At 48.2% G+C, this 26,481-nt stretch overlaps 10 protein-coding genes across 10 annotated transcripts in view; 3 read left to right on the top strand and 7 right to left on the bottom strand.

The window, feature by feature from the left end:
• The window catches only part of BO79DRAFT_227827 (uncharacterized protein), a gene marked incomplete at both ends in the record, with an annotated part of 3,410 nt that extends 1,474 nt beyond the window's left edge, over window positions 1-1,936 (bottom strand). The window contains 4 exons of the mRNA XM_025683906.1: window positions 5-857; window positions 912-1,646; window positions 1,692-1,693; window positions 1,730-1,936. Coding sequence (XP_025540461.1) covers window positions 5-857; window positions 912-1,646; window positions 1,692-1,693; window positions 1,730-1,936 — 1,797 coding nt within the window. The remainder of the gene's footprint in view (window positions 1-4; window positions 858-911; window positions 1,647-1,691; window positions 1,694-1,729) is intronic.
• A 153-nt stretch (window positions 1,937-2,089) lies between these two features.
• Window positions 2,090-6,928, top strand: BO79DRAFT_245041 (penicillin-binding protein). The gene is made up of 5 exons (XM_025685434.1): window positions 2,090-2,317; window positions 2,371-2,828; window positions 2,892-4,764; window positions 5,167-5,316; window positions 5,373-6,928. Exons 1-5 carry the CDS (start codon window positions 2,102-2,104, stop codon window positions 6,780-6,782), a joined length of 4,107 nt encoding a protein of 1,368 aa, XP_025540460.1. The 5' UTR covers window positions 2,090-2,101; the 3' UTR covers window positions 6,783-6,928.
• A 178-nt stretch (window positions 6,929-7,106) lies between these two features.
• BO79DRAFT_145672 (peroxidase family protein) lies at window positions 7,107-8,100 on the bottom strand (the record flags this gene model as incomplete). Its single annotated transcript, XM_025678426.1, has 4 exons — window positions 7,107-7,279; window positions 7,348-7,619; window positions 7,680-7,920; window positions 7,986-8,100. 4 exons carry the CDS (start codon window positions 8,098-8,100, stop codon window positions 7,107-7,109), a joined length of 801 nt encoding a protein of 266 aa, XP_025540459.1.
• A 1,000-nt stretch (window positions 8,101-9,100) lies between these two features.
• BO79DRAFT_264134 (RTA1 domain-containing protein) lies at window positions 9,101-10,528 on the top strand. Its single transcript, XM_025686750.1, has 4 exons — window positions 9,101-9,584; window positions 9,635-9,727; window positions 9,778-9,954; window positions 9,997-10,528. The coding sequence occupies exons 1-4, from the start codon at window positions 9,365-9,367 to the stop codon at window positions 10,509-10,511; spliced, it is 1,005 nt and encodes a 334-aa protein (XP_025540458.1). The 5' UTR covers window positions 9,101-9,364; the 3' UTR covers window positions 10,512-10,528.
• Window positions 10,529-10,587: 59 nt separating this feature from the next.
• BO79DRAFT_287136 (Zn(II)2Cys6 transcription factor) lies at window positions 10,588-12,140 on the bottom strand (the record flags this gene model as incomplete). The annotated part of the gene is made up of 2 exons (XM_025688546.1): window positions 12,005-12,140; window positions 10,588-11,937 (listed from the first exon to the last, which is right to left on the bottom strand). Exons 1-2 carry the CDS (start codon window positions 12,098-12,100, stop codon window positions 10,588-10,590), a joined length of 1,446 nt encoding a protein of 481 aa, XP_025540457.1. The 5' UTR covers window positions 12,101-12,140.
• A 2,047-nt stretch (window positions 12,141-14,187) lies between these two features.
• Window positions 14,188-15,379, bottom strand: BO79DRAFT_264119 (uncharacterized protein; the record flags this gene model as incomplete). Its single annotated transcript, XM_025686749.1, has 3 exons — window positions 14,188-14,408; window positions 14,472-14,959; window positions 15,050-15,379. The coding sequence occupies 3 exons, from the start codon at window positions 15,377-15,379 to the stop codon at window positions 14,195-14,197; spliced, it is 1,032 nt and encodes a 343-aa protein (XP_025540456.1). The 3' UTR covers window positions 14,188-14,194.
• Window positions 15,380-16,146: 767 nt separating this feature from the next.
• Window positions 16,147-17,266, top strand: BO79DRAFT_172117 (uncharacterized protein). The gene is made up of 3 exons (XM_025679618.1): window positions 16,147-16,630; window positions 16,692-16,920; window positions 16,982-17,266. The coding sequence occupies exons 1-3, from the start codon at window positions 16,260-16,262 to the stop codon at window positions 17,171-17,173; spliced, it is 792 nt and encodes a 263-aa protein (XP_025540455.1). The 5' UTR covers window positions 16,147-16,259; the 3' UTR covers window positions 17,174-17,266.
• A 423-nt stretch (window positions 17,267-17,689) lies between these two features.
• Window positions 17,690-18,611, bottom strand: BO79DRAFT_227820 (NAD(P)-binding protein; the record flags this gene model as incomplete). Its single annotated transcript, XM_025683905.1, has 2 exons — window positions 17,690-18,387; window positions 18,449-18,611. 2 exons carry the CDS (start codon window positions 18,609-18,611, stop codon window positions 17,690-17,692), a joined length of 861 nt encoding a protein of 286 aa, XP_025540454.1.
• A 1,285-nt stretch (window positions 18,612-19,896) lies between these two features.
• BO79DRAFT_227819 (cytochrome P450) lies at window positions 19,897-21,683 on the bottom strand (the record flags this gene model as incomplete). The annotated part of the gene is made up of 8 exons (XM_025683904.1): window positions 19,897-20,153; window positions 20,198-20,239; window positions 20,299-20,357; window positions 20,448-20,552; window positions 20,595-20,716; window positions 20,855-21,211; window positions 21,304-21,407; window positions 21,467-21,683. 8 exons carry the CDS (start codon window positions 21,681-21,683, stop codon window positions 19,897-19,899), a joined length of 1,263 nt encoding a protein of 420 aa, XP_025540453.1.
• Window positions 21,684-23,413: 1,730 nt separating this feature from the next.
• BO79DRAFT_237319 (MDR family MFS transporter) lies at window positions 23,414-25,665 on the bottom strand (the record flags this gene model as incomplete). The annotated part of the gene is made up of 7 exons (XM_025684680.1): window positions 23,414-23,815; window positions 23,874-24,034; window positions 24,095-24,601; window positions 24,651-24,722; window positions 24,773-25,100; window positions 25,168-25,392; window positions 25,660-25,665. The coding sequence occupies 7 exons, from the start codon at window positions 25,663-25,665 to the stop codon at window positions 23,414-23,416; spliced, it is 1,701 nt and encodes a 566-aa protein (XP_025540452.1).
• Between the last annotated feature and the right edge of the window lie 816 nt (window positions 25,666-26,481).

The following is a 26,481-nucleotide window of genomic DNA, read 5'->3' as shown; positions in this document are numbered from 1 at the left end:
GAACGGCCGAAGAGTCATTATTATCAGAATCTGTAGGTACAGTGAGTGACAATGATGGAAGATGATGGGATTGAGAGTCTCGGCCTTCTTCTTCTTCGTCCACAGGCAGATCGTTATCAAGGCTTGCTGGCGATAGTGGCGTTTGAAAGGGTGCCGTTGCAGGATGTTCGTTCTCGATGCTAGCTAAAAACACGCCCATCATATTCTTGCTACCACTCGGATCTTCCGAAAGACAGTGAATCTTGTCTTCTGTCAATTGGTTCTTTTCTGTTGGCTCCTCGTCGTATTCCTTGATAGGCAGATAGTCCAGAAGACTCCCTGGCTCAGATGACTCAATAGATCCTGATCCCACACTCCCAGTATCTTCCGATATTCCTGTATCTTCCGATTTTGCTGTATCAAAATACGGATGATCTTCATAATAGCCTCCATATGAGTCCCCATTAGACTCAGAGTCTCCTGGCGCCCATGGTAAGGATCTGAGCGAGAATGAATGCAAATGCTCGGCAACATGGTTCAAAACGGCATCGGCATCCAGGTCTGTCGGCACACAGAGCGGACATGATCCAATTGTGATTGGTGTTTTCCGGCGCCAGGCTGAGACCAACATCTGTATGTGCTGGGGTTTTATACCCGCTGAGTGCGTTTGATCTAAGTGTTCAGTAAATGCCGATTCTTCGTGGAACGTTGGTCGCTCGCTCGAGTCATTGCAGGCGAGGCAAACCCAATGGGAAAAGCCGCCATGGTCTGTGAACATGTGCGACAGCCAGAGATCCTTTGTATGGTAATCTCTTTCGGGGCGAGGACAATCTTCGAGAATACATGTGTAGGGAAGAATATCTCTGGAGAGATGTTTTCTGGATGGCGATATGATTAGCATTCATCCGGATGCTCATGGAATCAATACATACTTCCACTGACTCCCTCTGCTCATGGAAGCTGGCAATGTCTGGCAACAGCACGGACATTGGAAGACATTTTGATCGGGTCTCAGTTGGGGAGGCTTGGGATACGTCACACGAGAGCTGATTGCAGATATGATAGTAGTCGCTGGTTGGGCACTATCTCGGGTCGGAAACGGGATTGGATCTTGTACTTCGGTTGCAGTCGTTGTGCTATACACTGTGGGAAGTTTAGGCTCGTCCGTTGACCTTGCGTTGGGATTGAGGATGAGTGGCTGTGGTATTTTTCGAGAAGTGGGTATCGACTTTGCTGGGGCGGGTTCCCTGTCGGACAGCTTGATGGCGTGACGCTGAGCATACAAGAATCGGTGTCTCCGCTTCAGGTTTGCCTCAATGAGTCGTCGCTGGATAACAGTCAAAGACCGTGGCTCAGACACTATAGTGCCATCTATGGACGAGACCAATAGCACTCCGTGCGAGGAAGTCTCTGCCTGTAGAGTGCCATTATATCTGGGTCTTGACAGTAACAGTAATAGCAGCTGCAGATGGTTTTTCAAAGCCTCAACCTGCGGATGGCCAGGGTCGTATGAACCATCGGCCTTTTGAATTCGTGCATTGATGCCAGCCTTGCGAATGGAAGTCATGATTCGACTCAATTGGCCTATGATGGATTTTACATCCTGCATGGCTTGACCCAACCCATCGCCGTGCCCATCCGCTCCTAGTAAGAAGTCACTCCTTATCCTTTATGCTCAAAGGGATGTTTTGGATATACCTGTCTCAACGCACCGCTCTACAAAAGCTTGCAGCATCCCTAAGAGATTTACCACGAAATCTTTTGCGTCCTGATTCGAGGTCAGCCTAGCATCAAGGGATGCCTTTCCGACTTTCAAGGCCCCGGCTCCATTTGCCCACAGCTTCAAGTCGGCTAAACAATTCTCTGCCCATTCTTGGAGAGCAGGAACAGCAGCCGAGTCTCGAAAGACCTGGTAACAGGCCAGGGTGGCCTCATGGATGGAAGGCTGGTCTGCCATAACTTGGGGACTATGGAATGGGCACTTTCGACCAACACCAGATGGCTCTGCTTTCTCCATTCGGGCTTAGCTCAACACGTGCTGGCTAATTACCCCGCACCCGCTGACTGTTTGAACAAAACATCCTCGCTCTTATGTCGCACAAGTACAACTCTATCATGCCTCATGGACGAGGAAGATGTATTGGACTTGGGCTGTCAGGTTCTGCCGTGGATCAGCAACCAAGTCATTCTCATAGGGCAACAGACGCGTAATAACGCTTACGGCACGTTGGGATGCGAGCTGTTTGTTCTATCTCAGCAAATCCCAGCTATCAGCGAGACAACCCTTGCGCGACAAAGATTGTTGAAGATATTCAAGATTGTAGATAAAGCGTGCTCAGTGGGTCTTCTCACACGCGAAAACCTGACGTTGTGCACTAATCCACCACTCAGACGTCGCGGAATGAAGCTGATCGCTTTCAGGCTCTGGGCAGAATCCGCAGTTATAAAGATTCAACGAGCAATATTAGACAGACTGTGATCAGAGAGACACAGGAAAGCCTGACACATTTTGTCCGACACAGCCCAGAATACAATGCTCTCTTGCGATTGATTTCCGACTGTTTCACGGTGGACGAGACGGAGCCGGTATATGCGGAGGAATGTCAGGACGATAACGACATCGGATACTCGGGATACCTGAACCAAGTCCTCTACACTCAGTTACAGACCTACGCGAAATGTGGCTGCCGCACTGTTCACTTGGAATCGACTCGACTGCGACTGAGTACTGACAATCACATCTGTGACGACGATGTTTCCTTTGAGCTCGCCTTCAAGGCCCGCCCTTTCCCACCTACGAACACTCCATCATTCGTGCAGTGGAAGGCGTCGATTGTGAAAGTCCCAAGGTGAGAGGCAAAAGGCTCGGCTGGCAGTAAAACACAACTAACGGCCGAGATGGAGTTGCGCAGACAGACTAATGTCCAGAAGAGCAAGAAGAAGGTTGGGTTCGCATCCACATATGGTAGTTTATTATCATCGAATCGCAATAGCTCGCTCTTATCCCAGAGATTGAGACGGCTAGAGCGGGGGGAATTCTGCAAGTTGATCGACAATCGCCTTGGCAGGCCCGTTCAGTTTTGTATTCAATCAAACGTGCTGCAAGTGATCGAACCACCTGATCCTAAGCCCCCCCGTGGCATTCGCCCCTTTGAAGGACTTTCACTAGGGAAATGGCTTGGACAAATACCTCATCTCTCGAATAAGGGAAAGTCTCACCTAGCCTACACCGTTGCCAAGTCCGTCTGGCAGTATTACAATTCACCGTGGATGATGGTGCCCTGGACTCACGAGAGCATTCAACTGCTAATTGAAGAAACTGGCCTGGCAGATCAGGGAAAACCACATCCATATCTGACAGCAAACATGGCCCGAGCGGTGGTTACTTCTACGGACTGCTATAATGCCGATAATCTCATGCACCAATATCCATACATTTTAGCATTAGGGGTTCTTCTTATCGAAATTGCCATCAAGCAGCCCTTGACAAGTGAAGAGTGCCCTCATCCCTTCAGTAAATCTGTGGTTAACGACTACTATACATGGGCGTGGACAACGGCACACAGAAGCAAATTGAAGGACATGGTGCATTATATGTACGAGGAGGCCGTTAATAACTGTCTCAACCCTGAGCTATTTGGTGGCGACTCGATACAACAGTACGGAGATACGCAGCAGGTACTGGCCCGACAGAATGTGTTATACGAGAAGATTGTTTTGCCATTGAAGAGATTGTCTGAAGCCTATCAAGATGACTGGGGTATCCAGACCGCTCCTACCGCAAAAACGCTGGGGACAGTCGCTCACCATGTCATTTCAGAGACTTTCATTGCCTCACAGTTCCCCCATAAAGCAGATTTTACGGTCGCAATATTCTGTGCTTTGCCGCTAGAGGTTAATGCTGTCAGTGCTCTGTTTGATGACAGATTTGAGGACTTCAGCCTGTATCAAAATTCACCGGGAGACTCGAACACGTACACACTCGGTCGAATGGGTCGCCATAACACCGCATTGGTACATCTTCCGGGAATGGGAAAAAGTGTTGCGTCTCAAGCATCCTCTTCAATACGGTCAACCTATCCGAACATAAAGCTCGCCCTGGTGGTCGGAATCTGTGGCGGTGTTCCATATGGAAAGGGGAGCAAGGAGATCCTCCTCGGAGATGTAGTAGTCAGTGATGGGATTATCCAGCATGATTTCGGGCGAAGGATTCCTGGGGCATTTCTGCCTAAAGCATCGGTTGCCGATGGACTGGGGCGGCCCAACGTCGCTATAAGAGGTTTCCTTTCGAAGGTAAAGACGACCTGGGTACAACGGCATGTTTCGAACAGAATGACGGAATATATGGGAGCTATAAATAAGATGCTTGGCAATGACACTGCTCGATATCCAGGAGTGGAACAAGACGAACTCTACGAGCCCAGCTATCAGCATAAACACCGTAGCAGCACCAGCTGCATCAGATGCGCAGACTCGACCAACACTACGGTCTGTAGCGAGGTGTTTGATCTATCATGTCATGAATTGGGATGTGGGAAAGATAACCTTGTCAAACGGAAGCGTCTTCAGGCTGCACTTACACAGGGGCATACTCCTTCTCCGGCAATCCACCTAGGTCTCATTGCTTCGGGGGATACTGTTATGAAGTCTGGACAAGACAGGGACCTCATCGCTGAGCGTCATAATGTGATAGCGTTCGAAATGGAGGGTGCAGGGGTCTGGGATAGTCTGCCCTGTCTAGTGGTGAAGGGTGTTTGTGACTATGCCGACAGCCATAAGAATAAAGTATGGCAACGGTATGCTGCAGCGACAGGAGCGGCCTGCATGAAAGCTTTAGTCGATGAGTGGTCATTTTAATTGGATACGAGCATGTAGTATAAATCACAAAGCCTATAGCTTTCGCTCTCTGAAGTTCGGGACATAGTAACAGTACTGAGAACCAATGACCTAGCTGGGATAACTGGAGGATCTGATCAAGGAGGCTTCTGTGCATGCTGCGGCAAAAGCAAGTGTTGATGCAGACTAGTATTGGTTTCCTGCGGCCGTTCGGGGCTTATCTGCGGGAATTAGTGCTAGGCAGCTACGCCGGGCTACCCACGGACCCCCGTGCAACTTGACTCCTCACTCTCTGCATCTTCGCTCATCTCACTTCCTCCCACATCCCATCTCTCATTGCCCTTAACCCAGATCCAAGCAGAATCCAGCGCAATGGTCCTCCGCCAGGAAAGCAATCCGCTCACTCTAGAATTCGACGCTCTCGTCGACAAATTGCTTGAAGAATGGCACATTCCAGGCCTGACCGTATCGGTTGTGCACGGTTCCAGCACCTACGCAAAGGTACCACCACCTTCAAATTGCCATTGACCTAAGAACTACATTAACAATGAACTGAGGCCTACGGTTACGCCTCCTTTCCTTCCACACCCATGACCACCACCTCTCTCTTCACAACCTGCAGCACAACCAAAGCCTTCACCGCCGACGCAATGTCTTTAGCAATTGACGATAGCCAGTCCACTCCGCACCCAATATCCTGGTCTACGCCCGTCTCTTCCATCATCCGTGACGACTTTGTTCTTTCTACTCCTTCTGCGACCACCAACACTACGATTGAAGACATCTTATCGCATCGGAGTGGGCTCCCAGGCCACTTCTTTTCCATCAACCTCGCTTTTCCGAATGAGACTTTGCGCACTGAGGTCCGCAGGCTTCGATGGCTACCACTGGCCTTTCCGCCACGAACCACATTCAACTACAACAATCATATGTTCATGGCTGCCACATATTTGTTGGAACACATAAACGGGGAGAGCCTCGGAACGACACTCAAAAGAAGAATCTGGGACCCACTCGACATGAACGATACATACTTCTCCACTGCCGAAGTGCAAAAGCACCAGAACCTGTCAAAGAGACTAGTCAAGGGCTACACCTGGAACCCGGAAACACACACATATTACGAAGAGCAATATATCAACTATGCTCCAATCACTGGAACTGGTTCAATGGTTTCTAACGTAATGGATTACGCAAAGTGGCTGCGCGCTATGCTTTACCAGGCACCGCCTATCTCAAAGGAGGGGCACACAGCACTTCGTATACCCAGAACAGTCATTGCCGAGTCGGATTGGAAAAATATGCTCGCTCCGCCGGGTGCATATCATCTCTATACCATGGGGTGGTTTATAGACTACTACCACGGAGAACAATTATACTGGCACACGGGTAGCTGGGTTGGATTTGGGATAATGGTTGGATTTTTGCCTGCGAAGGGCTTTGCGTTTGCTATGATGGGAAATACCCAAAACGCTAGGATTGCAGAGCTAGATTTGTTCTTGTACCTCATCGATCAGCTGCTGGGGAAGAGCGGAGCCGAAAGAGAGACCCATGTGAGGAAGCTAGGGGCGAAGCTTAAGGAGATGGAACGGATGTACAACGAGAGTGTCGAATGTGTGGTAGCACGGTTGTATCCGGACCTGAAAATGAGGTTACCACATTCATTGTCGCTGGGAGCATATACAGGGACATATGCGCATCCTGGATACGGGGAGTTTGAGGTCTGTGAGAAGAGCGGCAAGTTGGTCGTTGATTTGAGAGACCGTGTTGGGAGCTGCAGTATGCGGTTCGAGCATGTCAGTGGAGAATTCTTCGTCGTCAAGTACTATAATCCTGAGGCCGAGGCTGTGGGACCAGACTATACGAAGGCCGAGTTTTATGTTGACGAGCAGGGAGTACCGAAGAGCCTAGGGTTGGATCTGGAGTCCGTTTTGGGTGAGAAGATCTGGTTTCGAAGGATGGAGTAAGCTGTGATAATCATAGCTGCTAGGAACAGTCGATCTTCCTCGCCGTATCCTTCATACCGCGCAAGTATAAGGATTAGAACATCAATGACGTCAATCTAGGACTAAAATCCTTCTTAAAGCAGCAAACGATATTGATAATATGTTATTCATATTTAAAATCCGAACAAAACTCCTCATACAGACATAACTCGTATATGCCAATCAAGGCAGCAAAGTGGACGACTCAAAAGCCCATTTCGTACCCATCCATTAATCAAACCGATACCCACTTCCTGTACTATCCTCCAGCCCATCCCCAACCCACACACCTAGGACAAATGAAATTTACCCCCTCCACCTCCCAAAATGCACCCCACCCCTCTTCGCCAACTCCCTATCAAACTCACTCTCCCCACCCGTGGCATTAACAATTCTATTCAACATCGTGCTCAAATCATCAAACGTGATATTCTCCTTTGCCCGACTCCACCCTAGATCCAGCGGAAGACGTTCATTCTCTGCGAACCATCAGTCAGCACAACACACCATCACTACTTCAACCCCACCAGGACTAAACCCAACTCACCAAAAAGATACGCCACCCTCGACCGATTCACCAACCCATTCTCCTTATCCCCAAGGACAATAATATACGCCGCCGTCTCCCCATAACTAAACGACGCACCCAACTCCGACATGGTATAATTCGGATTCGTAGCCATAGAGGTATTCACACGTGCTTGGCGAGACAGAGCAGCCTGCTTCACGTCGATGATGGGTGAGGTCCAGTAGGAGCGGGTTTCGTCGAAGATGGTTTGGTTGAAGTCGTGATTGTCGCCGAAGTAGGCGTCTTGGCGGCTATACCATAATGCATACTGGGTTAAATGGATGAAGTGGTGGGATTGAGGAGGGACTTACCTCAAGCTAGCATCATGTTCGAGGATATCATGGCGGCTTAGATCATTCAGGGAGAACGTGGTTGCGTTGGGGCTAGGGTTGGTGGTGACTGCTTCCTGGTGGAGGTATGTGGCGAGTTCTGCGTCGATGCCGAGGGCGTTATAGAGGGCGTTGATGGTGTGTTGCTCAGTGATGTCCTTGCCGTTGTGGGGGAGATAGCCGTGGTTGGCGAGGGTGTTGAGCATTGGACAGGGGGCGCGGACTATTATTTCATGTTAACGATGGCTTGAGGTATTGAAAAATCGTGGATTAGACAGGACTGCTTACCATCGTTTGGGCCTGGAGGGGACCAGGGTAGTGGGTGCGGTGCTCCTCCTTGTGATGGGAATGCATGGGTTTGGGCAAGGCCCGCGACGAGAAATAGTAGGGGGGTTGTCTTCATTATGGAGGTAGTGGTAGTAATAGCAGAGCTCATTCGATTCTGAATTCTGGAGGTTTGTTTCCATGATGTGGATTTGGAGGAATTTATATCTGGATGTAGGCCTAGGGCCGAGCTGTTAGTAGATTACAAATGCAGGTATATTACTTGCCGTCGTCACCTTGAATAAATGGCGCCAGCGCTATTTTTATGATTGTGGAGTAGCAGTTGTAAGCCAGTCATGCGTGAAGATGGAGCAAGTTTCAGATGGCTCCGATCTGGTGAGGGGCACGATGACAGCCCTGGATAGGCAAGTCGCTAGCCATCTTGGACTGGAAGTATACGAGCACGGCGCGTTGCTATGCATCAAGTGTACGATGATTGGCTACACTGGCAGCTTTGGAATGCTACGCAGAGCCAAACCCGCTGTACCCGTGGACAACGAGCTTGGACGCCTGATGCCAAGAACTTGCTGTGATGTAATCACTCGTCCCGAGCAGTGCTGCAGCATGCCCAATGGTTGTCAACACCATAATAGCAGAAGGGTTGCATTCCTACGTACCTACATGTCTAAAACTGTCACAGTCTGCTGCCTAAATAATGTCCCGTGGGAAGATGAAAGCCTGCGTAGGATTCAGGCGGTCATATTCTGTTTTGTTATGAGTGACAGCTGATAGGAGGATGATGCGGTGTTTGGATCTTGGCAATTTGGCAAACAAGAGTTGGAACGAGCTCCACTGCTAAGGCATCAGAATACTGTGATTGATCGAAATAAGATGTTATTATTCGGGACAAGGTTTCGAAAATGCGGGAGGCATTAGGCCGCCCCGTGCCAAGGGATCGGCAGCCGAGCCACCGGCGCGGTCCAGATTAGGGTTAGTGTGATACTTCACGAATACGATGGACCGATTAGGGAAAAGACTTGCCTTTTTGAGACAGCTATCACGGATACGCCACGAACTGAAGATATTGACCATCAGATTCTTCAAGGAATATATTTTCATACCAGAGGGGTAGCATGTACCATGTTTCGAGAGGGAGATAAGTCGTAAGCTGTGACTAAGTCTTAGCAGCCATAGCCCAGCGTAACGTGAAAGGAGTGAAGAGAAGAAAGATAGGATTTCCGTATAAATATTGTGTGATATAGCGTCCAGTCGGATACTATGATTGACTTCTTTATAAGAATTGCCAGTGTTCATCACTAACTTATGCAGCTCGCTTAGCGTTACGGACCAACTCAGATTGAACTACTAAGTTACGTTAACTTGTCGCCTCCTCTCCAACAATCATGAGTGCATCAGGCCATGGGAGTTCAGAAACACAGACATACGGCAGCGACACATGCCATGCCTATGTTGATGGCGTCTCTACTTCATACGGCTATGTGCCCTCACTCGCCGCAGCGTCTACCTTTGTAGCCCTCTTCGGCGTCTCGATGCTAGGCCATGCCATCCAAATGGTGTGGTTTCGAACTTGGTGGTGCTCCGTGTTTTCACTAGGATGCTTAGGTCTTTCGACAATCACAAAGCCTGTTCTATTTATGCTAACTGAAACGCAGTCGAAATTCTCGGATGGGGCGCCCGAATTTGGTCTGCTAAATGTCCCTATGCTCAGACACCATATCTCATGCAAATTACCACCCTTATCATAGGTGCGATACCCCAATTCAGGTACTGGTACAAATCTAACATCCGTCGACAGCACCAACATTCTTCACCGCAGGAATCTACGTCCTGCTAGCCCGCTTCATCCGCATATTTGGCCCCCAATCGTCCATCCTTTCTCCTAAGCTCTACCTCTACATATTTTGCACCTGCGACATCATCTCGTTAGTCGTCCAGGCAGCAGGCGGTGGAATGGCTTCATCAGGAGCTGGCGGTGGGGGTTCGAGCTCCAGTACCAGCTCGGTGAGCGCCAGAGACTCCTCCTCCTCCTCCTCGTCCCAGTCAACCGGAACACATATCATGGTCGGCGGCATCATCTTCCAACTTGTGGCTATAACAGTCTTCGTTGCACTTGGAGCTGATTTTGCTTGGCGCGTGTTCTGCCGCGAAGTGCCCTGCCGCCGGGGTAATGCGCACATGCCTGTAGTGATCGCTTTATTCTCGGCCATGGTTTTCTCGGTTTTGTTGATATATATCCGGAGTATCTATCGGACCATTGAACTCCTACATGGCTGGACGAGCTCAACGATGCGGAATGAGAAATTGTTGATTGGGTTGGATGGGGCGATGATGGTGCCGGCTGTTATTATCTTTAATCTGTTCCATCCGGGGCAACTGCTGCGGAAAATTGAAATGCGGGCGAACTCGGTACCTATGGTTAGTGAGCAGACACTAGTCTTGGAGGACTTGGAGGAAGCCAGTCATGGGGATAAGTTAGGATTGCTGGGAAGGGAGCATGATTCAGCGAACAACGGATCTCGGTATAATTGATGCCGTGTTCATTGGGCCTGGCGTCTTTCATGGAAGGACCCAATGTTGGGCAATTTTCATGTTGGAAACAAATTGATTAAATGCTTAATTCGGGGGTGGCTGATTTATAACATTCTTCTTCTTCCGCTGCATAGAATTTACTACCTGCATCCTTGTGCATTCCAATCTGCTTCATCGGCCATTGTAGCCACCGACGATCATCTTGACCCAAGCATTCCTCAATACCCCCCATGATATGCTCCGCCCAGCCCCGAGCAAACCACACTCCGTCATGTAATTTCATAAGCACGAGAAAGTAAGCCAGCAGTATCAATGCTACTGGCTCTTTGTTCTGGAAGGCATTCAGTGCAGGCTCGAAGCAACAAATCCAATCGTATATAATCATCGCCAACCTGCCAGTATTATTCTCTCCCCAATCTTGCTTTTCCCCATGCGTCTCATCGAGCACGCGCTCCAACATAGCAATAGCATTAATATAACAGTCTCTCAGTTCCCGGGCATTCAGTTCTCCGCGCTGTTGGCCATGCAGAGGAATCCGCTCCCTCAAGGCCTGTAACAATCCCCGGTAGTTTATTCCTGACGTCATGCCTCCTTGATCAACTCGAGATGAGCCACTTTTGTCCCCCCGAGGCTTGATATCACCAGACATTCCAGAAAGTGTTTTCACTCCTTTCACCAAAGAAGGCCACTGTACCATGCTTTCATGATCAGTGCCAATCGAAAAGAACAAATAGTCACCGGGTCGCGGACCCCGAGCCATAGGCAGAAAACACAAAATGGTGGCCCCCGCCCACACTGCCGCAATGTTGTTGGGGCTAACTTGAGCGAGAAGAGACAATAGTTCACTTAGCCCTTTTGCAGAGTGATGCTCTGCTCTGTTTACTAGCCAGGAATCATTTGCTCCGGGATTCGAAAATGTGTTGTCGGTGTCGACCCTGGCCTTGTGCAGCCCAGATAGCGCCAGGATCAAATGTAGGATGAAGGGATGCGAGATTGCCATTTTGGGGGCTTCATCACGCCAGAAGTGAAGACTGCCGTCATCTTCGGCGAGTGTGTAACAGGTTGAGGTTAGGTAGTGGTGGTGAAGGGTGAAGTCATGAAAGTCAAATGTTGTAGGGGCGGGGATGGGTTGGAAAGAGGATGGCGAAGGAGTTGACCGACTGGATGATGAAGACGGGGAATATTGAGCGCTAGTTGAAGTCGGGGTAACTGATCTGGCAATAGAGTCAGGACATGGGTTGTTCGGTGGGCTTTGATAGAGAGATGGGACGAAGATCCAGTTGATGAAGCGGTCCGGCTTTGCTGGTAATGTAGACTGGGAGGTTCTTGCTGATAGCGGTTGCCTGTCTAGCCCGGTTGAAGCAGAGTAATCACAATTGACTGAGTGGTTCTTGCAATTAGAGCATTGTGGTCGTAATTCATCGCACTGAATTGGCCGTTAGCATTACGCTTCTTCAGATACGCATACAGGATCGGGAGGTGGGGCGGAAAACCTTAATGTGTCGTCTTTTACAGTTGCGGCAGCCTAACCGCGACTTCTGGTGTGACCGACGCGAGGCCTTACGCTGGTCCAGCCTGCTGATTGCCATTGATGTGGGATTGTTCTGTGCCACTGCTAGCGAGTTGAACATGAAGCTGGTTTGGATGGGAAAATATCTCGAGGGAACATCTCAGGCAGCCCTGGAGCCTGGAGGGCCGCGCCAGCCTGGTGGCTGTGCCAGTGGGTCAAACTTAGCTAATCTGAATGACCCACACTTTGGCCCGGGGTAACATCTTGGGTGCATTGTAGAACCTGGATGGTTACATGATGGCCACAATATAGTCAATTATCATTATGGTAATCTTAGCGCTTGCTACCAGCAAGATATGAATGGAGGTTGTCACGAGACCTGAAGCCACTTCATGATTCTCTCTCAGTCTCTGTTTCTTCCTTCTGGCAGATCCCTCGAGCCACTTGATCAATTATATATCTGATAAATTATAAGTGTAATGGGTTTAAAAACTAGTTGGACATATTATATTTCATTGAAAATCATTATTATTAGGAATCTCATCACACTCTATAGTATTTTTTTTTTACCAATTCTATCACTAGACGGCACTTAACGAGAAACTTCTATATATCTCAACAATTTTGACTGCGGAAGATTTCTCCAAAGACTGGGACCGGTTTGGCGATGTGGAAAAGGAGTGCCGAAAGCTTTTCTCCAATGTAAAAGGCTGCGACTCTATTGTTGAACAGCTATTAGACGACATACGAATCGCCAAAAGAACTATAATACGGAATCTCGGCTTGAGAGAACCTATTCCGCTCAATTTATATTTTTCGAGGAGCACCACGTATGTCATCTGCATCATGTAAGACCACGTCAGGTGTTAATGCCCTACAGGTACTGGTAAAGCTTCGACTGCACGGCGAATGAGCGAGATATCCCATCACGTGGGTATTCTCGCTACCCCCGAGCTAATAGAACGCTCAGTCACCGATCTCGTTGGAGAGTATTCGGGCCACACAGGGCCTAAGGTCTTTGACCTGTTTGACCGGGCCTTGGGGGAGGCCTTACTCATAGATAAAGCTCATCTCCTCGTTGAGAACTATCAACTTTCAAAGGAAGTAGTGGGAGAGACAGTGGGCGCTATGGCAAACCCGCGGTTTGAGCATGATATGTTCATCATTCTAGCTGGGTATGGCCAGGGAATAGAATTATTGCTGGCGTCTAACCCAGGTCTACAAAGTCGATTCAAACGCGTCATGACATTTGACAGTTTGATTGGGGAGCAGGCAATAGACTGCTTATTCAAACACTGAATGGTAAAAGTTGCCTGGACACGTTGCTGATCAGGGTGTCGGAATATGAAGCACACCAATAACTATGCGATCTCTTCACGTCGTTTTTCTCAAATCGACGTATAGGAGGGTGCTCGGGACATCCATGCGATCAGTGAGGTCATTGCTTGGAGGCTTCTATTGGGCTCAAGTGCGCCTGATGGGCCTCTGGCCGTGACTCTTGATGGTATGTACGATGCGCTGCGCAATATAAGTCACGGTCGGTGGGCTCAACCTCCTTCAGCCATGCTTCTGTGCTGTGAGAGATTGCATTTTATCTTTCAGATACCCTGTCCTAGATGGCTTACATATGTGTGCGCTTTGAATGAGCTTCTGGATCTCAAAGTCAAATGCTGTGTTTCTTTCAATCGACCGGCATTCCATCAAATCTGATGGGAAAGAATAAAGAGGAATGGCTGGTGAATGTTTAACAACAGTTACCCCGAAGTTCTATTCAATGCTGGTTGGTTGTAGATGAACGGGCAAACGTAAAGGTTACTGACCACCAAGGCTCTGTGACAAATGTCTCTAGTGACTCCTCTCTTCGTTGATTGCCAGGCTTCTTTCCATACTTTAGTAATGCAGCCAAACGATATATATCCAACGCGATACACTACAAGTCAGTACACCATTCATTATATTATATGCTTGCTTGGCTATGTAGGTATAGTGGCCTTAATGAGCATAAATAAACAAATAAGTTCAATAACAGAAGCAGACGAAGAACGTCCCAAGATACACGGATACAGCCACACATTCCTATACAGAGTATAGAAGCAAGAACAAATAACCGACACAAAGGCTTCAGTAAGTACATGACATGAAAAGAGGACCGGATGTAAATGCGTCCCCCCGGCTAGTAATCCTGCGCACGAAGGCTGATAGCTAGAAGAATCGGGCCTAATTCCCGCATGGCAGCGGCGCTGTGAGTATTCCAAGGACCAAACTGATGCATGGTCATGAATGGGTTATTTTGATTATTTCCAGTTTGAAGATAGGCAATGTAATTATCGTCGTATTTGGCCACGGAGATATAGATCTCCTGTCTATCTTGTGATATTATAATGCGGCTGTTGATAAGGGGAGTCAGTGAATAGAAGGCAACACCTCGCGAGCGAACATTCTTCACTTACGGCTTATTTCGGCGTGCAGGTAAAGTTGATTTGTAGTCCATTAGTAGCCCGGCCACCATTTGGTGGCTCTCTTGGATTCGAATCTGGGGCTCCTTCGTCTGTCTCAGCATAGGCTTAACCTCGACGATGGCCTTGATATCCCCACTGGAATCCGCGAGATAGCCATCTGTTCTGGCTTCGAACTTTGCATTCGTAAATTCTGCAGTCAATGCCATTCGATGCAGAGACCAACTGACAGGGAGGTTGAAGTGGAGTGTGAGAGAATCAAGGTAGACCAGCAAAGCGGTATTCACAATTTGTTCATCTTTTGTTGGCGGGTACATGAATTCATCGTCGGGGCTAATGGTGCTCCAATGGGAAGGGGGGGAGAAGGAGGATAAGGCCGAGGGACTTCTGCCTGCATCATCGACCACATGAGGCGTTTCGAAGGTCTGGTTTGGTTTCCTTGAAGGGGTTGCGGGGGTGAAGTCCGGTTGCCTGATCGGAGGCTGTGCGGGTTGCGCCCTAGAACGGGTGTTATGGACTTTAGGAGTGAAGGAAACACCACTTCCAGAATTATCTTGCTTTGTTTTCGAGACCTGAATTTGGTAATAACGGGCTGCAGCGAATGTCCCTTCGGGGATCGGGCTTCTTGGATCGAAGGTTTTACAGTATTTGTCCCACGAGGAAACATGTTTCAACATGGCGTTCGCACGTGGCAGCCATTGGTTTAAGTCGAAATAGTCCAAAAATGCAGATGATGTATGAGATTTCCAGAGCACTCGGAGCATGAGGAACTGCTCCCTAGGAACATGGGATGCGGATTTCAACGGCACGTTGTGGATAGTTTGGCTGCTCAGTCCCAAAAAGTTGACTTGCTCTTGCCAGGCTCTCGGCGAGTCCGGGACTTCGGTGGATGCGTCAACCATGCTGGGCGAAGTAGAGACCGAGTATGCAATGAAGAAGAAGGTCTTAGCAGAAACGCTATGTGATGTTTGATGTGATGGACTTTATTCCTATTCTGATAACGGAGAGAACGGTGCCTTTTATGTCGTCGGGTAGCACCCCTTAGCCGCTCTCGCAAGAACATCAGGGGCTATATACATGGCGCCTAAGAGTTGCCGCCTCAGCATTTGTCTCCCATGTCAAGCGGTATGTAGGTTAGGACAAACCACCCAATAGATAGGGCCTAGCGCACAGTTGGAGGCCGTCATGGATTCTGTTCCCTGCCAATGTCATCCTGTAGTGAATTATTTGTTACTATATGCGCACCACAGTAGCAGCGAAACGCTCTTTTCTTTTCACACTGGTCAATCAACTTCGTTGTCTGATGGTTGACCAAGCCCGAGCTATACCGAGCGCCTACTTGGCCAATGGTTAAGATGACTAAATATAGTTAACACCATGTGTGTGCGGCTTTGAGGTATTTTCCTAAGACGAAGCTAGCAGCACGCCTTGTTTTAAGCAGGAAACGATGCTTCATAGCCAATAGATGCAGGAAAGAAAGACAATGAAGGGAGAGGCAAGAATCACAGCCGATGCAGCCAGGGCTGTGATGCCGCCAGCGGCAACGAGGATCGACTTTTGATTGGCTCCAGACCCAGTGCGGGGCAACGCTAGCAGATTTCCGTCGGCGAGGATCATCAGCCGAGAGCCAGCCTCAGCCCATACCCCTTCCTGCTATATAACGCGGACACTTGCTGCGAACACATAAGATCGCCAGTCCTTTCCTCACTCTCCTCTATTTTATACAATTGCTTAATTCGGTGTTTCTCTCATTGCCGATTATTTCCCTCAAAAGCTGTGGTCATGGAGTCCAACGCTGAGTCACGCGATCGGCACACTCTCCGCAAAGCACTCACCCTCCTGGAGAGGGACTTTAGCAGCCTGGAAGATCAGGGTTATTATACCTTAGACGAGACCCTGCTAAAGCGATACCACATCCAAACGGAGCCACTGAGCCTCCGCTGTAATGATTCCCTCGCACCAAAGTTTTTCGGTCCATTTCTCGCTCAGGGCATACCAGAGCCGACAGAAGAATATGTCGATCGAGATTACAACACTGCCAGACTCACACTGTCCAGCGAATACGGACGGTTGATCTACATCTACCTCCAGTCATACATTCGCAAGTTGATGATCGACTTTCCCGCAGTCCGACGCGTATGGTCAAGCAACCAGTAAGTCCATAGTCATAGTACCTTCCGTTCTTTCATCCTTCTTTACTAATCAAGTCTTCAGGATTGGGGATTACGGCTTCGGTAACCTTTACCGCACGTTTGAGCCGGAGTTTGGCACATTGTCAATATTTCATGTCGCCAAGGCCGCCAGGCCGCATATTAAATGCATCATGCACAATGACCTCAATGCAGATGACAGTCATCTGCTATATGGGGAGGTGTTGACCATCGTGCGCATCATATTGGGCCAACTGAAGCAGAAGGTATTCGTAAATGACATGATAGCACCGGTAAATGCACACCCATTTCTGCAATCACAATCAAAAAGAGCACCGTTAATTGAACTACCAGGTCCTACTTTTCTCACTGAACAGACAGCGCCCACGTGTCATCGAGGCATATTATGATGGCCAGAAATTAGTGTTACGCCACACTAAATCTTATGACTTCACAAACTTAGACAAAGCCGAGTTCAAGACGTTCGCACAATGGTTCCTTGGCGATCCTATCGGTGATACGTCGAAAACGGTAGTCCGAATCTAACTCGTCGAGCAAGAGGTCAGGGCTTTTCCGGTTTCTGGTGGTTCGTGGGTTTTATAGCTATTGCGCGAGTATTGTAATTTTGGTCAATTTCTGTCCTGATCCCCCCGGCTTCTGTGCTTAGTAGTTTCTCTTTCAACGAACGAATACTTAATATGCGTTCTTTCACCCTCAACCGACTGGAAACCTCCATCTTATGTACTAGCTTGCTGAAGTCGTTTATCGCCCGCTGATCTGGGTAAGCAGAAGCGATATGACTGCACAGACTTCCTAGTCAATGAAACACTCAAACTCTACTCTTTGAGGGCAGTACTCGACTCGTCGATCCCCGTACCCTACTAAATATCAACTAATCACCCTTCTGCAATGCCGAGCGACTTAGAATACATGTAAGCATCTGGCAGATTATTACGACCAAACAACCCTTTCATCAATCACCGGCTTAAACCAATTAATCTCAATCGCTGCAGCCACCTCCTCTTGCAAGTACAACGGTTCAACTTCTGCCCAGACAAGCCTTTACCAAGCAGTATGCCCACCGTCGACAATCACAGTACTACCGGTCATGAAGCTCGATGCATCGCTCATGAGCAGCAAGGTAATGCCCCTAAACTCCTCCGGCCTTGCTAGCCGCTTCATCATATTTTCTGATCTCCACAGCTCCCTAGTATCGGGATCCTTCTCCATAACCATCTTTGCCATTGGTGTCTCTATATGCCCAGGACAGAGACAGTTCACCCGGATCCCGCCCGCACCATTATCCCTAACCTCAGACCACTCCATTGCTAGACTCCGCGTCAGCTGGATTACTGCAGCCTTGGACGAGTTATATATGGCAGACTCCATGCCCTTGTTGGCAATGATACCGCTCATACTTGCCACAAGGAGGATGGACCCGTGGCACTTCATCTCTAGCATCGCTTTCGCAGCTGCCACAGCGCTGCGAAAGACGCCGGTGTAGTTGATGTGGATCACGTCGTTAACATTCTTAGGTGTGTGGCTAATCGCACTAGCAACGTAATTTATCCCTGCAGCTGCAATGAGACCGTCTAGGCGATTGTTTTGTGCTGCGATGTCAGCCATCACGGCTTCGGTGTTTGCATCCTCGGTTACATCCATGCGGCGGTAGTGTAGAGATCCTCCGAAATCGTGGTTTGCGCGTTCTTCTGCTGCATGGAATTCGTCATCTGGTTCAGGAAGCCTGTCGAGACAGTATACTATGTACCGTTGACGTGAGCTATGGAGGCGAAATCGATATGAGTAGAGAGAAAATATCACCTCGTCCGCCAGCTTCGACCAATGCCTCGGCCATCGACAGCCCCAACCCCCTTGCACCACCCGTCACTGCAAATACCTTTCCTGCAAGAGAGAACGCTCGGAATCGATCACGGGCTTTCTCACTCCTAGGCAGCCTTTCTTTTACATGCGGCTGCCCGGCCATAGGCCGTGTGAAGTTTGATATTGCACCGCGCCACAGGGGTCTCCCACTCTTTAATCTCAGCCTTGAGAGGCCAAAAGCTGAAAGATGGGGACGAGACAGCGCTGCTCTGGATTGTTGTGATAACATCTCGAGTTTACTACTCCTGACACGATGAGCCTCCCTCTCTATATTTGATCAACCGGGTCTTATCGTCCGGCAATAGAGTATATATATCTTCAATCAAGGTCAGCCGACGAAACCAAGTGAACAGCTAAAACCTAAAAGACAGATGGGAATTACTCATTCTGGGTTGGGAGATTCTGATTATCTGAAGCTCAAGCGCCAAGAATGTACCTATGTCAAGCTTCCGTCATCATGGACGCAAGGGCTGGGCAGCTGACACTTCCAAGATACAAGGGCGAAGATGACTTTGCTGTTACATGCTTTCTAAATATAGTGCTAGTTATATAAGATTACAAGCACAATATCCTGCTTGACAAAGATCCTGGTAGCATGATCTTCATATTACGTGTGTCAGGATATTAGCGGCACATGGTATGTTTCCGCTAAGGTTTCTTACAGATTGTAATTGAACGATAACTGTAGTACTAGTAGGGTTTTAACTTTACTTTTTCTTGCCTGATGGTGGTTATTTGAAAGATTTGGTTTCGTAAAACTATAGTGTGAACAAGATGCGAAAGCGATAAGCATGATCTAGTGGTGGTCGCTCTCGCAGCACACCTTGTAAACAAAAACTCTGCCTTTTGAATTTGCTCGAAGAGTAAGTTTATCCTTTTCTTTCAATATTTCCTCTGCTAGTCGTTACCCTAGGGATTAACGCCTCATTACATCATTGTATCACTACCAGGGGCGGCGGCAAACCTTATCTTCCAGTTCCTGGATGGTAACAGTAATGCGTCATACCGTCTGAAGTAATTTCAGGAATAATAGAACTGCGGAATCAAACCAATAAGTAGTTGAATATATAGCCTAGGTATGATATTCTCCAGCGCAAGCTCACCGAGATCCTAACAGTAAGCGAGATCCAGTGTGGGCCGAATATACCCAATGGGCTTCAACCTTTTTTCCCACAAGTAACTCTATGACTCAAGATGGAGCTCGAATAGGATTAACAGATTGAATCAGTAGTGCACTGTACTATAGATGAACATGATGGAATCATCTCGTAACTCTATCAGAAGATGTGGGACATTCACGCAGAGTCGCCTTAATTACATAAACTGGTCCATATATAGGTGCATTCAGGGCTGTTCTTAAATAGATTTTCGTACAATGTTCACCTGGATCACATTTTCCTTCTCACCCGGAAGAGTGTCTGCAAATCCCCATAGCTCATTGTAAACCTATCCTTCGCCTTCCCCTCAAATGCCGTCCCATCCTCTCCAGGAGCGTACTCAAAATCGAACATCGTGACCAGTCGTACTAAAGTGCTGCGAAGAGTAAGCAAAGCCAGGGGTTTGCCATTACACCCATATGGACCTAACGAGAAGTTGGTCAGCACCGATTGTCTTGGCGGTAGGGGGAAATGACATCTCGCCTCACCTAGCCAAAAAGGGGTAAAGATATCTCTGAATGTAGATACCAACGCTCGGGAAGGAATTCTTTCGGGCGCTCATGGGCCTTTTCATCTATGGCAAGTATGCAATCAGCCCCATGTTTGATATTGTGGATGAGGACTCGGATCTACCACGGCCTAGCACATACTGCGGGCACATGACTGTCATGTTACCCGGGATGTCGTGGAGTCTTTCTTTGCAACGAAGCCGCAGAGTCACATTGATGACGGCGTTGAGATGTGGTCAGTTGGCTATCTTCCCGTGTAAGACCTCATGCGACGGATCGGTTATGTATGGGGAAACTTCATCGCGGAGTCGCTGCACCTGCTCTGGATGCCGTACCACTTGATACATGGCGGCGGCGAGGATGGTAGCTGTTGTATCACTGCCAAGATTTCAGAGCTTTCAATCATTTACAAAGCCTAACCTGCCAGCTAGTACAACCAACTGTGCGTCTCCTCTTAATAGTTCCCATTGCTCCCGTGAGGGCTGCTGGCCCCTGATCGGCGCCACAAGAACTGAAGCAACGTCAGGAATCTCCGGTGGAGTCTACACCTCGTCAATATGTGATGGAGCTGGTAGCTGAAATATTGGCGGGGAGCAAACCTTGATTCATTCCATCATCCTCTCACCACAAAAGTCAAACAACCGCTGTCAAGCCCGCGACAGCCCCGGAATCGAGGTAACAACTCGGAAGAACCACGTGGGCAAGTAAAGACCGAGAGGAATCATTGCCTGTTTGAGTAAGTGTATAGCCCAGTGATCTTTCTGCGCCTCGAGCATGCCGAACGACTTTCCAAGGGTGAGGTCACCCATGAAGTCGTAGCTATACAGCTCAAACCATTTGGTGATGTTAAGAGGCTTACCAGCCACAGCCTGCGAGCTGAAGTAATCTACTAGGTCGTCGAGGTAGCGACGCAATTGCTGTTCGTAGCCTCGCACTGCCTTATCCCCAAATGCGGCGCTCCAAACATGGCGTCGTTCCTCGTGCGGTTTCTTGTTACGCATAGTTTGTAGCGACACCATTGGATAGCTAATATCGTACTAATCTGCTTTAGTACACCGGGACCCCGGTCCATATATCACATTTATAGCCTTGGGGTGCGCGATAGACAGGTAGTTTGTCGGAGATGAACAAAGGGGCCGTGCAGATCATGTAGCCTGTGCACCTGCCGAAATGCATCGCTGCGTGGGAATGCAGCTGGGAGGAAACGACTGGTAATCCTACAGCCGAAGAGACCTGGAAAGTTGTTGAGGGGATGAAATAATACGCGATAGATGAGAATTCTGGTGTGTAACCGTTGAAAATGCTGCCCTGAATGCGGGCTGCTTGAGTGAAGGCAGCGGCAAGATCTAGACCCTCTTGATGCTGGAAAAGCAACACCTCTGCTATGAGTATATTTGCAAGGACTTGAATGTAGAGCACAATTCTGAGGTGGTTTTCTCTATGCTTGAAGTAGGCGTGGTAGGAGACCGTCCCAGCCGCGGAAAGGACGAGGTAAGACCCCGATATCATAGTAGCTTTGTATAATGGGCCTATAGCGAAAACCTGCTACTGATACATTTCTTTATTGTAGCATTTAATGTAAACCACAATCGCGCGGCCCATACAATCACGCGGCCCATCTTGTAACGCCATACAAATTTTATTTTTTATAATAATTATAATATCTCGATAACTACACTTTATATAAGTCTACGATGTTGAATGAAGATTAATAATAATAAAACTAATATATTCAAAGCATTCAAATAAAAATTAATAATTTATTTGTATTTAATTTCAGAGATTTTTTAAATTATAAGTAAATTACTGGTATTTTATATTACCAGCTGTTATATATAGTTATTAAAATCTGAAAAAATAATTAAAAATAAATGTTTGGCTATCTTAACCTATTACTCTAAGATAAAACCATTATTTTCAAAATTGGTTGAGATATTAAAGATTAAAAAAATGACTTTTATATAGCAATATTTGATGGGCCGCGCGATTGTGGTTTACGTTATAATGTCTGAAGTTTACGAATTTTCGGGAGGTATCGGATGGTGTTGGGAGCGTAAATGACGCAGCTGGCGTTGTAGGAATAATACCCGCCTACCTACCCGAGGCGGCCGAAACTTGCCATCAATTAACTCTATCCCCAATCTCATCCACCCCTTTACCCACTGAGAAAAAATAGAGAAATAAATAATAATAATAGTAAGAAGAAGAGGAAGGAAGGAAGGAAGAAACCGTGCAAATAATCATTTTCACTTCTGTCCATGTGCTGCTTTCGCATCCCATCGATGGATTTATTTGAAAATTGGAAGTCATCTCTGAGGTATCTTATGCATAAGTATAAAGATCCCCCACAAGATTACAAGTAGGATACAAGACTGAACTATGTTTTTGGACAATGTCCTGCTATAACAGCTAGCTGCAGGTGGTGCGACTAGCAAATGCAGTCATTGAATTCCTGAAAATAGGGTTTTTCTTATGATAGAACAAGTCATGTTGGGTTAGGCTGAACCATCGTAATGAGAGGTGCTTTGAGCAAGGGGTAACATCAAGGCCATTGCCGAGGCCAGGCCATTTCATCAGACTGAACAAGCAAACACGAGTCCATATACAGGTACGTCACAGCATTGTTGAGATGCATCAGTGCGGTACTTGGAATACCCTCAATCCTGATGCCATGGACAATTTAGGTCCGATCGTTCTAGTACTAGGAGCCATTGCTCAGACCTACTAAATATTTTCTATTTATTCACGGTCGATTGTCTAGCACAGGGTTCAACATGCAGTATATCCCTGTCTAATGATTTCAGTGGCCTTTGAGGTTGGAACAAGTAGTCTTTCTATTCGTTTTATTTCTAAGGCTCTTCTGTCAATTCTGACAACAATGTTGCGAATTGTTAACACCTTACATGCTTACTGATTCTATTTCTGTTTCTGTGTGTGTCTCTTTTTTACTTTCCATCTCGATCATGTAGTAGTATCGCGATCGTGGTGACATTTCTGTTACTATGACACTTGAAGCCTTACACATCCAGGAGTCTGGTCCTTCACAATATTGACCAAATTCCTTACCGGGTTGCATCTACGTAAAGCAAAAGCATACAATGCCAAGCATGAGATGAGATAATTATCATTAACACGAACCAGTCGCTAATCAAGCCAACTATGACTCTATGATAGTCTAACGTAACACCGCAAAACCATGCAATGGAACCCAACGCAATTCACAGAAAACAAAAGTGCAATTAAACCACTTCCTTACCCTCCCCACCCGACTTCTTCTCCTGCTCCTGCTTCCCCTGTTTGACATTCTTCCACCCCATGCCCCACACAAAGAAGAATTGAACCACACAAAGCGCCGCACACAGATAGAATACCTCGTCAATCGCCTTCGAATACGCAACTAGCACCGAGAGAAGATCCTTGGCTGGAACGACATCCCGGAATCCAGTAGCGCCCGCTGAGATGACAGTCTCGGGGTTGACGCTCGGTGCGTACTCGGGAATCTTCTTTCTCAGGCCTGCGGTGAGAAGGACCTCAGCGACGGCGAGGAAGATAGAGCCGCCGAAGGTTTGACTGAATGTGAGGATGGCCATTGCCGGGGATATCTGAGCGGGGGTTACGGCGTTTTGGATGGCGACCATGGGCTGGCATCATTTGTTAGTTGGGGGTTTCCAGTGGGCGATGGATGTGGGGTGAACGTACTACTTGAGTAGCAGCGCCGCGTCCAAGACCTACTATGGCTTGGAAGCCGGCCCAATCTCGTGTCGAGGTGGTGGGGGAGAGCATTGACAGCAGACCAGTGCCGATGGAGGTCATGATGGAGCCAAAGATGGCCCATGGGAGATAGTATCCTAATCTGCCGGCTTGGGGGATGTTAGGGATCTGTGGTATAAATTAAGGGGGCGTAGATGCTGGCCACTTACTAAGGATACCCGAGAGCACTGCCATGACCAGCTGGCATAGAATATTCGGCAGCAAGTCGACACCGCTCATGAGAGCGGATTCGCCTCGCACGGACTGGAAGTAGATGGGTAGGTAGTACGCCATAACCATGGTCATTCCGAACATCATCGACATGGTCATGCAACTGCTCCAAACAATGCGCTGTTTTACTAACTGTCCCGGGATCATAGCATCATTACCCATGCGCCGCTCCCAGAGACCGAAGACGACGAATGTCGCAGCGGACCCGCAAAACAAACCGATGATAGTCGAACTATTCCAGGGGTACCGACTGCCGCCCCATTGAAGAGCCAACAGCAGCTCAATGGCGGCGGGTGCGAACAGGACAAATCCGAAGAGGTCGAATTTCTTGAGAATCACCGACCGGAAGACTTCCGCAGCTCTGGGTTTGGCATGTTGTTCTGGAATGTTGGTAAATATTAGAAGGATGCCAACCAGGGCACCAATTGGAAGATTGATGTAGAAGCCTGTTGTGGTTAGACGTATCTCTACAAATGGGCGAGGAGTAACACTTACACCAACGCCATGTCGAATATGAGGTGAATGCACCACCGATGAGCGGACCACACACTAGTCCCAGTTGAGAAACTACTCCAGTGTCAGCCTTTATCACTTGTAGCTGGGAGTGAAGTACTCACATCCCATCATGAATCCCATGAACATGGGTCGCTTATGCATAGGTAGGATGCTAGCCAAGATATTAAGCGCGCCGTTGACCATACCCGAAGACCCCATGCCCGCCACAGCGCGTCCAACGATAAGCATCTTTGATGAGGTAGCGACACCGCAGATGAGAGAGCCTAGTTCGAAAACCGAGAAGAAGCCGAGGAAGGTCCATTTTTGAACAAAGTTGCCGTAGAATTTGCCAGTAAGAGGCTGTAGCGATGCGCTCGCAATTGTGTATGCGCTACCGTACCAGGCGACATCATCAAGCGAATGGAACTGGTTCGTGATATGAGGAATAGCCTGAACTGTCAGTACTCTCGTATCGTACAACAAAAGTTACATCGATTACTGTTATCAGTAGACTCACTGTAGACACAATAGACACATCTAATAACATCAAAAACACCACCAGCGTGACTGCCGTCATGACCATCAGAAGAGGGAGGCCTGTGAGCCACTTCTGCTCGTCGGGCTTTTCATCGGATTTTGTAACTGGCGCTTCTGCCGGTGGGGTGTGTACATCTTCACGTAGACTCTTGTCGTCTATGGCGACAGATTGCGCCTGTAACGTCGCTTCACTATGTTTTGCGCTCTCCATTATGTAGGAAGCTTAATTTCGATATTGTGAAGAAAAACATCTTTAGCGATGGGTAGCAGCTACCCAAGGAGATAAATACCATGCAGAACTTTCGGGCTTTTCGAAACTAAGATTCGGACTTAAGAAACTGATGATTGCGACGACACGGCGAGTCGGTGCTTACGGCCTCCGCGGGCCCTTAGTAGAAGCTTCTATTGGAACATGGACCACGGGAAAAGCAAACCGCCCCCGTTTGTTTGCAGCCCTAAGAGCTAACTTCACAGCCATTGTCACAGCATGACTGGCAGCGTGGTGGGGGCCATAAATCCTCCTATTGGCCAGACCGATGCCTGATCGGAGGGCGTACTCCGTTCATCGTACATCGTACAAAATTCTCTGCTGGAGAAAAAGAAGAAAAAGTGTGGTCTGAGTAGTGTCTGTTCGCGGTGGGCCAACCACGGCCCTTGGCACCGGAGATAAGAGCAAAGAAATGGAAGCAACCCTGATTCACCTTGATCGGGTTCCGAGCGGGAATCCCCCCACTTTGCAACCGATGAGTCAATGACGATCAATAACTAAAACATTGATCTGATGGAACCCGAACCCACACGAGGCTCTCTCCTGGGGTGGTAGGCATATTAGCCCCCCGTCTAGAATATCACTATGACACATAATCAACATTCGCATTGCATGTTGAAATGTGGCTGATGCGGTGAAACAAAACAAAGGCGCATACATGACACATGGCCTGACGTTTGTCACGGTGATGCCTTGCGAAGTAAATGGCCCCAAAAACATGCAACATGCTGTTCCTGTCACGGCACCGCTGAAGCCACTTTCTATTGTCTTGCTAATTTTCCGTTGCTTCATTCCACGGTTCTGTGTGAGGAATCAACTGAAACGAGTCGAGGCCGGGGCTATATCTCCCCGAATGCCGAGAAAGCTTGAATGTCCGCGGGTCGGAAACGGAAAATTGGTCGGCGGCTGATGGGACTCGTATTACCTCATGGACCTTTCAGATCTCCTGCTCGAGGTTAAAACTAGAACTAACCTATGATTTAGGCAGGATACGGAGATTGAGGTGTTTGACTTACTCGTTGGCTG

The sequence above is a fragment of the Aspergillus costaricaensis genome (assembly GCF_003184835.1).
Source record: "Aspergillus costaricaensis CBS 115574 unplaced genomic scaffold BO79scaffold_13, whole genome shotgun sequence".
NCBI lineage: Eukaryota > Fungi > Ascomycota > Eurotiomycetes > Eurotiales > Aspergillaceae > Aspergillus > Aspergillus costaricensis.
This window is presented reverse-complemented; position numbering and strand designations above follow the sequence as displayed.